The sequence below is a fragment of the Podarcis pityusensis genome (assembly GCF_964106645.2).
Source record: "Podarcis pityusensis genome assembly, chromosome: 8".
Classification (NCBI taxonomy): domain Eukaryota; kingdom Metazoa; phylum Chordata; class Lepidosauria; order Squamata; family Lacertidae; genus Podarcis; species Podarcis pityusensis.
Genome location: NC_138033.1, coordinates 18,344,871 through 18,357,322, shown reverse-complemented (window position 1 = coordinate 18,357,322; position 12,452 = coordinate 18,344,871). Strand labels below are relative to the sequence as shown.

At 46.2% G+C, this 12,452-nt stretch overlaps 1 protein-coding gene across 1 annotated transcript in view; it reads left to right on the top strand.

The window, feature by feature from the left end:
• The window catches only part of LOC308483171 (IgGFc-binding protein-like), a 28,988-nt gene extending 17,301 nt beyond the window's left edge, over positions 1 to 11,687 (top strand). The window contains exons 13-22 of the mRNA XM_081016757.1: positions 151 to 724; positions 1,083 to 1,687; positions 2,096 to 2,663; positions 3,533 to 4,119; positions 4,779 to 5,352; positions 5,773 to 5,972; positions 6,432 to 6,573; positions 7,168 to 7,406; positions 9,218 to 9,501; positions 11,288 to 11,687. Of these exons, the coding sequence (XP_080872883.1) occupies positions 151 to 724; positions 1,083 to 1,687; positions 2,096 to 2,663; positions 3,533 to 4,119; positions 4,779 to 5,352; positions 5,773 to 5,972; positions 6,432 to 6,573; positions 7,168 to 7,406; positions 9,218 to 9,501; positions 11,288 to 11,297 (3,783 nt within the window). The 3' untranslated portion in view covers positions 11,298 to 11,687. The remainder of the gene's footprint in view (positions 1 to 150; positions 725 to 1,082; positions 1,688 to 2,095; positions 2,664 to 3,532; positions 4,120 to 4,778; positions 5,353 to 5,772; positions 5,973 to 6,431; positions 6,574 to 7,167; positions 7,407 to 9,217; positions 9,502 to 11,287) is intronic.
• Positions 11,688 to 12,452: the final 765 nt, after the last annotated feature.

Sequence of the window (12,452 nt, the reverse complement as noted above, 5' to 3'; positions counted from 1 at the left end):
AGGTTCGTGGCATCCAGATGGTGCCCAATCGTATCCAAAAATAGCCAAAACCTGTAGTCCAATAGAAGCTTAGCTTAGTTTAGCTTCTGCTGCTACACATGAGCAAAAGGTGATTTTACACTCTTGTGTCTTTCTTCCTCTGTAATACAGGTCAATGGTATCCAGGCACACTTGCCCATTTATCTGAAGGGTGGGAACTTGCAAATTTTGCAGGTTGGCACTTCTGTCATACTTTCCACGGACTTCCAGCTGAAGGTATCTTACGACTGGAGTCACCATCTCCGTGTCACCATCAGCAGTGCTTATCAGGAGGCTGTCGGTGGCTTATGTGGGAATTATAACGAGAATCCCAACGATGACTTCGAAACCCCTGCAGGCACCACAGCCCCTAACATCCCGGCCTTTGGTGAAAGCTGGGAGGTGACGACTATTGGCAGCCTTTGCTGGCATGATTGCAATGGGCCATGTAAGCCTTGCGAATCCGATCAGGCCCAGAAGTATGAGTCAGAGGCCTACTGTGGTCTGCTAACCAAGGTTTCCAATGGCCCCTTTGCTTTTTGCCATGCCAAGGTGCCCCCCACAATCTACTTTACAAACTGTGTGTTTGACGTCTGCTCCACCGAAGGCAACAAACAGTCCTTGTGTGATGCCCTGGCAGCCTATGCCGATGCCTGCCAGAGCGAGGGAGCCCAAATTGGTGACTGGAGAAGGGACTCTGGATGCTGTGAGTATGCAAAGCACGGAAAAGAAGGGGATGAACTAACTGAAGGGGGCCTTGTTTCAGATGGGGGTCTTAAAGGTGAGCAGTCTCCTAAATAACAAGCCACCGTTCCCAGGATTCTCTGGGGGAAATCATAATTTTTAAAATGGTCTAAAAGTGCTATGAATGCATAGTGGGGATGTGATCCAATATAAATGCACAGTAGTGCACTCAGTGTAGGAACTGGGTGGCAGGGCAGAAGACCAGGCTCTCATTCTCAAGATTTGTATTCAGAATCCACCTGCTGTGTTAGTCCATGTTGCCAGTAGGGTCAACATAACATCACCACTGTGACCCACCCAACCCCTTCTCTTCCCTACAGACCTGGACTGCCCTCCGAACAGCCAGTACCAAACCTGCGGAACAGCCTGCCCAGCCACCTGCATGGATGACCAAATTCAAGGGCCAAAGCTCTGCCCAGCTGTGTGTGTCGAAGGCTGCCAGTGCCTTGAGGGTTTTGTGCTGAGCCAAGGATCATGCATCCCCAAGAGCAGCTGCGGTTGTCTGTACGAAGGGCGCCCCTATGCCCCCAATGAGGCTTTCTGGGCGGATGATGTGTGCCAGAAGCGTTGTGTGTGCAACCCGACCAGGAGGGTGGTGGAGTGTGCAGCTAGTGCTTGCAAACCAACGGAACGGTGCCAAGTGGTCAAAGGCGTGCGGGGATGCTATCCGACTGGGAACAGCACCTGCTCTGCATCCGGGGATCCCCACTACTTGAGCTTTGACAAAAAGAGATTTGATTTCCAAGGGCCCTGTGCCTATGTGCTTGCTGAGGTTTTCAACAGACCCCTGGAACTGGAAGGCTTCAGCGTCTATGTTCAGAATGAATACCGGGGAAATACTGCTGTGACCTGGACCCGGAGTGTTCAAGTCAACGTGTATGATGTTGAGATTATAGTCAGCAGGCAACATTCTGGCAAAGTCTTGGTGAGTCTGGCTAACAGTGGGATATCATCATGGTTATGATTAGTCCACTCTGGTGCCATTTGCAGAGGACTGTTGTGTTGTGGCCACTGTCCGCTGGCTGACAGCCAACGAAAACTAATTCTGACCACATCCTCCTCCCTATTAAGTTGTGGAAGGACTACACTGGGGCATATACCAGTGGGAGTTTGGCTTTCCAACCAGGCAAGAGCACTCAAGGGGAGTGCAAATCGGGGGCTGGGTGTGTGAACGCAGAAAGGTCAAAGGTGTCAGATAGAGACTTGCACGGCCACACTAGACCCCTGGACTGGAGTTTGCCACACCTCCTGTTGAGATTATGGGGGTGGGAAACAAGAGCTCCAAATATCCTTTTCATTTTTTCAACAGCAGCATCTTCTCCTGTCTTCCTAGGTCGAAGGCTTGCTCACCTGCCTTCCCTATAGTGCAGCTGGAGGAAGAATCAAGTTATATAGGAGGGGCCAGGATGCTGTGATTGAGACTGACTTTGGCCTCGTGGTGACCTTTAACTGGGACAGCAAGGTGTCAGTCACGGTGCCCAACACCTATGCCGACATCCTGCGTGGCCTGTGTGGAAACTTCAACGGGAACCCGGAAGATGATGCCCTTGTGCCTGGGAGCATTCTCATTCCCGATAGGCCAGTATTTGGCGGCAGTGGAATTGAGAACATTGACCCAAAATGCAAGGAGATAGTGGACCCCAAATGTCCAGGGATGGAAGAATTAGCTGCCCAGCAGCGTGCAGCAGGCCAGGAATGTGGGCTTATTGTGGCCAAGGATGGGCCCTTCCGGGAGTGCCACGGCCAGGTTGACGAAGAGGGCGCCTTCCAAGATTGCATTTATGACTATTGTTTCTACAAGGGACGCTATGCCTTCATGTGTGCGGCCATCGCCAGCTATGCCGCAGACTGCCGAGCTGTTGGGGTCACCATATACCCCTGGAGGTCTGCAACCTTCTGCCGTGAGTGCTCCATTGTTTGAAGCAGTTCCTGCTAGGAAGGTCAAGTTCATTTCCAGCAGGGTCTAGGGGCAGATAATGAGAGGAGGAAACAGTGCAGATAAAAGAACAGTTTAGAAACAGGGGAGAAGGAATGAGAGAAGAAAGAGGTAACTCTCCAAGCCCACCAGACAGACTTTCATCATCTCCCTTCTATGTTTCCCTTTTAACAAAGAAATCACGCTCAAATTGTCTATATAAACGCACACGCTCACATGTTTAGTCAAATATATGTCTTGCCCAGGCTACTGGGCTTTAGACAGATCCAAGCAACCATCCTTTAAAGTTGCAAAAGTTCATAGTCCAATTCAAAATACAGTGTGCTCTCTGCTGGAAAAGTGTGACAGGAAGAAGAAGATTCCGCTTTCTATTGTTCCCCCTCCTGCCAGAAAAGGTGAGAGAATATGATATCATACCATCCCCTGTTTGTGACTCTAGCAACCATGCACCTGTGATGTGGCTGCACATCAATCCTCTCTTAGCAGTGATGACAGGATGTGTAGGGAGCAAGGCAGGGAGCTCAACAGTAGTTGGACCCAGAAACAATGAGAAACAGAGACAACAAATTCTAGTTTTCTCCCCATCCTCCTCCTTGCAGGGTTTTACGGGGCAACACAAAGACTTAGGGGAAGGAAGCTGGCAGTTATTGCCACCCACTGCACTGGTTGAAAGTAAGAAAGCACTCAGGTGGGGCTGGGTAAAGCCAGGCTGAGTTTGGTGGGGCAGGTCCACATTGTCCCGAATGGACCAGCCTCTACTGCTTTGTAGATGCAAGATTTGCACGAGACCACTAAAGCATAACATTGGCTAACCTCTCTGTTTTGCACTTGCAGCCCTACCCTGTCCGCTCAACAGTCACTATGAGCATTGCGCCAAGGGCTGTGACCAGACCTGCAGCAGCCTGCATGTCCCGCCTCGATGCCCGGAGAAGTGTGAGGAGGGCTGTGTGTGCAATGAGGGCTTTGTCAGGAGCACTGACACTTGCGTCCCTATGTCTGAGTGTGGCTGCTTCTACAAGGGACGCTACTATCCAGCCTTGGAAGATTTCTATCCAACTTGCGAAGAACGTTGCAGGTGCCAGGCTGGTGGAAATGTGGTGTGTGTTACCGCTCCCTGCACCCCCAATGAAGAATGCAAAACGGTGGAAGGGTACCGCAAGTGCCACGCAGTTGGAAATGCCACCTGCTCGGTGGTTGGTGACCTCTATCTGTCCTTCGATGGCCGAATCATTAACTTCCAGGGTACCTGCACCTACTTCTTAACCAAGCTGCAGAAGCCAACCCAAAGCTTGAAACCCCTAGTTGTTATTGTCGAGAATGAGCCTTGGGGCAATGGGGAGATCACACTTCCCATGATGGTCTATGTGGAGGTCCTTGACAAGCAGCTTGTTTTGCTGAGGAACAACTGGGGAGTAGTTCTGGTGAGTCTCTTCATGCTGCTAAATCGACAAGCTTGGTGGGGTGGGCGTTCATCTCCTACTCACTCTGTAACCAGGATCAGGCCACCCACTAATCATCCTGACATATTTGCCTAAGGGTTAGAAGATTGTTTTGGAGATGATTTGCTCATCATCCTTCTTTTAGGGCCATAGTAGAAGCAGTAGTTTTCATAGACATAACTACTGTGTGAATGGTTCTAAGAAGTCAATTGCAGGTTTGGTAGCCTGATCCAAGTTTGTACCCTACTGGGTGAGTTTGTGCAGTAGGGAGGCCTAACACATCATCATCATCATCATCATCACCATCACCCCCACACACTGCTAAACTTTCAAATCTGAATCATCCTATCCCTGTGTTTGCTCCTTGCATTGGAAAAGAGATCCCATTTGAGTGAATGGAAGTTTTCCTTATCTAGCCCAACAGAAATAGCAGCTGCAGATCACGCATCTTGTTTTGGGACTATGACAAAGCGCAAAAACGTTAAAGACCCTACCTCTCTCGCCGAGGTCCATTCCATATCAGCTTGCAATATATTTTTAAGTTGCCAGCTGCTAATTGTGTGAATGGCATCTTGGCTAGATTGGCCCTTATTCTGCATAGCACACCTTATTCAGTAGGCCAATCCCCTTTATTTATCCAGGTGGATGGAGTATTTCAACGCCTCCCTGTGAATCTTTTGTCTGGGCAACTTAGAATATTTCAGCACGGGATCAGTATCACAATAGACTCCACCTTTGGCTTTTCACTGACCTACGACCTGTATTCCCACGTGAGGGTCACTATTCCCAGCATCTACCAGGACTACGTAGGCGGCTTGTGTGGGAACTACAATGGAAACCAGAGTGACGATCTTCAGCTCCCTGATGGCACCGTGGTCACTGATGTGAATGAATTTGGTGCCGCCTGGAAAATTCCAGTCCTGGGTGTATCCTGTACGGATGGGTGTGGTGCAGAGGGCTGCTTACTTTGTGCGGAGGAGAAGAAAGAAGCTTTCAAACAGCCCAGCTCCTGTGGGCTCCTCACTGCATCCAATGGTCCATTCAGTGCATGCCATGCCATAGTGAACCCCGAGCCATATCTGGACAACTGCATCAATGACCTGTGTGTAGGAGGTGGTGACCAACAGATCCTGTGCCAGAGCCTCCAGAGCTACATGAAAGCCTGCCAGGAGGCCAGGGTCACTATTGAGCCTTGGAGAAGTGCAACCTTCTGCCGTGAGTACCAAGAGAACCTTGATTCTGCTTTCCCTTCTTTCCAGTGGTGGTTGGTACCCACTGAGACAGGCAAGGCACAAGGCAAGGAGACTAGGAGTAAGTGGTGCCTGGGGCAATGAAGGGCAGAGCCATTGCCGACTTGTTGTAAGTAAAAAGTTGTTGTAAGCAAGCAAGGACCACTTGGGGGCTGACTGAGGTTGTTGGGCTAGCATCTCATCATCTCTAACGCATCAACCTCCATTGCTTCCTTCCACTTGTCCAAGGGGTAAATCTCATTGGTGCTGTGACCTGGTCTTTTTGTTGACCAGCATTGCTCTGGCCAGCATCACATATGCCCATCCAAAGCAGGCAGGTTTAATTCTGCTGCTTCTGCTATATGCGGGACCCCCTGATTAACCCTCTGTGTCCTTTTTCTTGCAGCCGTGACTTGCCCTGCCAACAGTTATTATACCACTTGTTCCAACATCTGTGAAACCAACTGTGCTGGACTGACTGACCACATTCGATGCCCGGAATACTGTGTCGAGGGCTGCCAGTGTGATCCTGGCTTCTTCTTTGATGGCCTGAAATGCATCTCCTTGGATGAGTGTGGCTGCTTTGAGCGTGGCAGATATTTCCCGGTATGTGGAGAGGGAGGCAGTGGTGGTGATGGGGATAGTATTTGATTTCCTATAAACAACCCTTTTTGTCAGCCATCTCTGGTTAAACTATGGAATTCACTCCCACAAGAGGCAGTGGTGGCCACTAACTTGAATGGTTGTGAAAGAGGATTAGACATATTTCCAGAACAGAAAGCTATTCATGGCTATTAGTCACCATGGCTAGCTTCTATCTCTGCTGGTGGAGCAAGAATGTTGTTGTACTCAGATTCGGCTTGCAGGCTTCCTATAGGGCTTCTTGTTGGCCACCATGGGAACAGAATTCTGGTCTCGATGCCCAGTGGCCAGATCAAGTCCAGCTCGTCTTAAGTTTTCAGTGATGGTTTCCTTTACTATGAAAATCTTTCTTTTCCAAGTGGTCCCAGGCTGTGTTCTCTGACCCTTTCCCCCTGTATACCAGTGTTATCTCTTGATCCCTAGCCTAATGAACCCGTGGTGCTCAATGACTGCAAGGAGAAATGTATCTGCACTGCAGTTGGAGGGTTCAGGTGTGAGGCCATCACTTGCCAAGGAGAAGAAACTTGCGAGGTGATCGATGGCATCATGCGATGCAACAGGATAGGTAACTTTTGATGATTGCTTGTTCTTGTGAACAGAGGGGTAAACACTGTTGGATTCTCTATATTTTCTTGGGTTCCTTATTGACAGGGCATTATAGATTCAGCCCTCCATTGGTGCCAATGGGAACTTCCTTTGAAATTTTAAAAAAAGCACTTTTCAAGGTCGTTCAGTCCCCAGCAACTCCAGGTCAACCGCGAAATGTCTCTTGCCTGAAATCTTGGAATGCCACTGCCAGTGAGCATAGACAACATATTGCTAGATGGACCAATGGCTCTGACTATTGCAGTTTCCAATGTTTATAAGTAGGGAGTCACAGTTCACAGTGCCACAATAAACGGTTATTTTCAAAATAGAAAAGGCTTCAAGGGGAGCAACAAAGATTATAAAAGGTCTTATCTAGAAAGTCTAAAAGAACTGGTTATGTTGAATCTAGTAAAGAGAAGACTAAGGAGGAAGCAGATCTCTTAAACTACTAGTTCCAAATCTTCCACATAGAAGAGGGCAATGTCCTGGTTTCATCCTGCCCCAGAAGGCTTAGGCTTTTGAAATTCCATACACTTTAGGTTGTATATTTTCAAACTCATCTTCCCAACAGAGTCCCGCTGCTCCCTGATTCCTGGAGCTCAGCTATCCACCTTTGATGGCCTTTCTGGGAAAGTCCCTGCTCCTGGCACCTTTCAACTGACTTCCCTTTGTGACTTCAACTCTGATTATTGGTTCCGTGTGATTGTGGAAGTTTCGTCATGTCCACCCAATGGAGTAGTCACTGCCAACTTGCTCTATTTCTTCTACAAGGGTCTATTTATTACTGTGAATAGACAGAAGGAGGCCTGGGTAAGTAGAAAGCTGAACAAGAAGGGGAGAAGTTTTACTTACGTATTAAAATATTTATTTATACAATATATATTTTATTATCCCCTACTTTGCCATGACTTTGGGTCAGTCACTGTATTATAAACATCATCACCACAACCACTTTAGTTGTATGGTGCTTCCCCCCCCCTCACACACACACACACAATTATGCTCATACTGGCTTATGAGAACACAACATCATAAAATCAACAATTGCGATAATAATTTCATATTAACAGCCATAATAAAGAAGCAACGTAAGGTAAATGTAATGGCAAATAAAACCCCTCACCAACATTTTCATAGTATCAATGTTGCAACATTACTCCTCCTAGCAGTAGCAAAAATGACAAGGATGTTTGAACAGTTTCACCTTGGTCCTGGATGTTTTAGCCTAGGCTTGTCATACGTCTGGAAAATTATGGTCATGCCAGCAAATCATGTCCAGGGGGAATTTTTTGAATTTTAAGAGATGTCAGGAATTTCCCGGACGTATGGCAACCCGGCTTTTGCTTTGTTTTCTGCCCCCCCCCCCCCCGGATCTCTTGAATTGAAATGCTCCACATCTGTCAGGAAAGGAATTCTGAGCAGGGAGGGTTTTGTTTTTGTGTGTGCATTAAGCATTCTCTCTCTCTGAGGCTAGCTCAGCATGAGACTCTTAATCTCAGGGTTGTGGGTTTGAGTCCCATGTGTTGGGTGAAAGATTCCTGCATTGCAGGGGGTTGGACGAGATGATCCTAAGGGTCCCTTCCAACTCTGCAAATCTAAATCTAAAATCTCTCCCTTTGTGAAGGAGTCCATAACAGCCCAGCTTTGCAGAACTGAAATATGCCACCCAGGGCCTAGCCAGAAAGAGGAAGCTTCCTTAAAAAAAACAATAACAAAACCAAAGTTCAACAACTATGGTGGTTTCCTAAAAACGAAATTTTACTTTTTGAAATATGGCAAGCCTATTTTAGCCACTACTACTATGTCAGCTTCAATTATCCAAGGATAAAATAAGTCTGATCAAATGCCTAGGCCTCAGCTTCCCCAAAGAATCACTGCCCATTTGGTATCACCATTCAGGCACCAGTTCATCTCATGATGTCAGTCACATTCACTCTTCTGCAGTAGCTTCTTACAAGGCTTCCAAAAATACAGGGTGGGGTAGCTAACCTACCGCACAGGGTTTATGAGGATAAAATGAGGGGCCTGGGGTGGAGAATCATGTACAACACCATACGGTTCTTGGAGAAATGGTAGGATATAAATGTAATCAAACATGGGGCCCTTAACAGAGCTGTTCTAGGTGCCCTTGGAAAATGAAAGATGCTGTCCCAGGGCCCTCCTTGTCTGGGTTTCCATCTGGGCATTCCCTTGATCTGAAATGGAATTTCCATCACAATGTGGGTAAGAAACAAAAACAAAACATGGCTGCCACTACAAAAATCATGGTATTCATGGAGACCAGCGGCATTCGCCTAACCACTCCATGTGGTGGTGCAGGGTCTAGCCCCCAAGGTTGCTCTCAGTCATCAGTATACTCTGCAGGAATGAGGAACTTATGACCCTTCATATGTTAATGGACTCCAGCTCCCATCATCCCAAAACCATGGCCAATGATAAAAGATGATGGGAGCTGTAGTCCCACAACCTCTGGTTGGCCACATGTACCCCATCCCCAATCTTCCAGATTAAACCAGTTAAACCTTATAGCTCTAGTTTGATGCCAAACACTTGGAAGACAACCCTGTTTCATTGTATGCTTCTCTTTTCTCTGTCCTGTTTAACTGTTTTGTGTGTTTCAGGTGAATGGGCTGCCAGTTCAGATCCCATCCAAAATCACAGAGTCAATAATACTTAATCTGTCTGGTGAAGTCATCACCCTGAGTTCGCCTCAAGTTGAAATAAACCTGAATCTAGCTGGAGGGGTGCAGGTAACTGCTAGTCCAGATTTGAAAGGACAAGTGTGTGGGGCGTGTGGAAACTTCAACAATGATCAGACGGATGACCTAATTGGCCCAAATGAAGTGAAAGTAATTGATGTTCCTGGGTTGTTGACATCTTGGACAGCTAGAGATTTCACCCCCTGGTAAGTTAGCTTTTAAATGCTCCTCCTTGTGGATGACTGAATGGAGGCCATCAAAAAGAGCTACACTGACAATTGCAAAAGCATGTTGGTGATATGGTGCCCCATAAGAGGTTCCAAATCTCCCTTTCTCTCTCTCTTCCCCTCCCCACATTTCACCACCAAGATGATCCAATTCAAAAGTTTGGCTGTAACACAGCAATCCAGATTTTTTGCTGCCACCACCAAGAACTTGGCAGCTTTCTACTTGGCTCCACTGGTGGGGAAGGCAGTAGCAGGCCCTCTAGTGGAGTAAAGAATGTGTTGGATTCTATCTAAACCACAAAACCACAAAACTAACAAAATTAGAGTGATGAAAAATTGGAATCTGGTCTGACAGACTATTTTATTAAAACTGGATGAGATCCAGCCAATTGGATCTTCAGAAATGCCCTGGAATTCTACAGTCCCTTGCAAGTGATGGGATTCAAATATATATGTGGAGTTCCCAACTGGAATGGTTTACCCATTCATTTCAGTGGAAGCAACTCTTCTCTGTTCTCATGGGTATTGGTGGGTAGTATTGCCCCTTCTATTGACATGAATGGGAAAACCTGTATGAAATGAAGAGCGCACCAAGTGAGGCAAGCCATATGGGCTTCTTTCATAAATGTTCTGTGCTTTTCTGTCAGCAAACTTAGATACACACCCACCCACCAACATTCACCCCTAACAAGCCCCACAAGGCAATTAACAAGAAGAAAATGATATACAATAACAAAGTTAAAATAAAACATTCATTACTAAGAACAGCAGAAAAAATTAAATTGGTTGACTTTGAAGGGTGTCCAAAAATTCTCCTTAAATAACCATAAAATGACTTAGAAAAGGGAAAATAAACCACCGTGAAGAACCACTGTGATATGACTTCTTAATTAGTATCTTATCAAATTGTGCCATGGTTAGATTTCTCGAGCACTTGAATCAACTCCTTTTGTGTGTGTCGCCCAATATGCATCTTGCAAATTATTTTACTGTGCAACATGTTGCAATTATTCATCAATGTGCAAAACAAGGTTTCAGGCAACAAGGCTTGTGGTGGGCTTGGGCCAAGTTCCTCTAGCAAACGTCTCTGACAGGAGCAGTTGGGCCTAGCCGCCCTTTTGATATGGAGAAGGGAAGTAGCTCAGTGGTAGAGCATCTACTTTGCATGCAGAAGGTTTCATGTTCAATTCCTGGTGCCTTCAGGCAGGACTGGGGAAAACTCCTATCTGAACCCCTGCTGTCACTCATGGTGCATACAATTGAGCTAGATGGACCAATGGTCTGACTCGGAAAAAGGCAACTTCATATGTTCTCATGATGCCGCAGAGAAACACTATACTCATGTGCGTTCTGGAAATTAAAAAGTAGCTAGATCCAGGCACATGGCAGTGCTCAGAATCCTGGCCAGAAAGAAAGATAGAAAGAAAGAAAGAAAGAACACCAAGGGAACACAGGGCTTCCCCTGCTGCCTTAGATGGGAGCAAACTCAGCAATTATTACATTAGGAGCTTCACTGAATTTACTGAAGTAGAGGCTTGTTTGGTCTAGCAATGCCACCAGGTGGGACTTGAGGGTGGAAGTCTATAGCTCCACTCAGTATGGTGGACTGGACGGATCCCAAACAGAAAAGGTGACATTTCTAAGGACCTAAAAAACAGATGTTCCATAAGACCATTGAGTCTTTATTTTGCCTAACTGCACCACGGTTCAGTCCATTTTATGTTCTAACTGCTACTTTCTCTCACTTTCTCTTTTCCCTTCTCAGTGTGGCGTGAGAGAAGATTCACTTGGTAAACTGAAAGATCCAGACTGAAGCTACTGAATTGTAGTAAGGGGAAACTGGTGTTTGGGTGACTGATGAAATGATGAATTTAATCCTATAATTTGGGTAATCCTTGGCAAAATCTCCTTAGAATGACTTTGTTCAGTAAATCTATTTCTTCAGATCTTTTAATTAAAGGTATGTGAGGGGGAACAGATTATGCCTAATAAAGACATCTGGCTTAATTTTGTCTTAATCTCTCTTGAGTCTAAATATGTAACAATGACTTGGCCGGGTACATGGGGGGAGGTTTCCCTCAGCACTGTTCCTGGGAAAGTTTTGAAAGAAGGCTAGGCATAGCTTTCTGTATTTTGATCCCCTCACTGAAAGTTAAAAAATACTCCTCAGGTCGCAATTAATTAATTAATTAATTAATTAATTAATGTATTACCCACTTTTTGCCAGCAGGCCCCAGGGTGGACTACAACAATTTAAAATTCAGAATTAAAAACAGTTAAAACTGATTACCATCACAGGATTATGGTGAGTCCTGAAAGCACACATCTCTTGTGTCAAAGGCTAGATTAAAGAGGTGCTTCAATTTATGTTTTTATTTAAACATTGCATTATCAGGGGGCCTTACAATAAACACAGTCAACTGTACAATAAAATCAAACGGCAAACATGTGAATAGATTGAAGCAGCTGGTCCCCGAAACCAATACAAAGAGTTTTACGGCACAGGCAAGAATAAATTAAAAGTGTTTGGAAAATGGAACCAGGCCAGCCTGTCTGAGGAGAATGTTTCAGTCAGGACATTGCTGTTGAACAGGCCCTTCAATACACCACCCATGACAGTCTCCTCAGGTTGACTAGCAGTTAAACTAACTGAGGAATGAGATGAGTTTTCCAGAACAGGGCAGTAGATTGTGCCATGAATAATTCAGTTCACGCACTGCACGTATTAGCTGAAATGCACCTGCAATGGTTGAAGGTAGTTTGCTTTCTGATACAAAGGACAAGATGGCACCCACCCCCACCCCACTTACCCATTTCATGTTCCAGACTGGCAGTTGAATCTTAACCTCAGCGTTGGTGGCAGGATAATATTCCTCACTGCCCCTGAGGCAGCAGGCCAGATTATGAGATACCGTGTGGATACTGAGGGG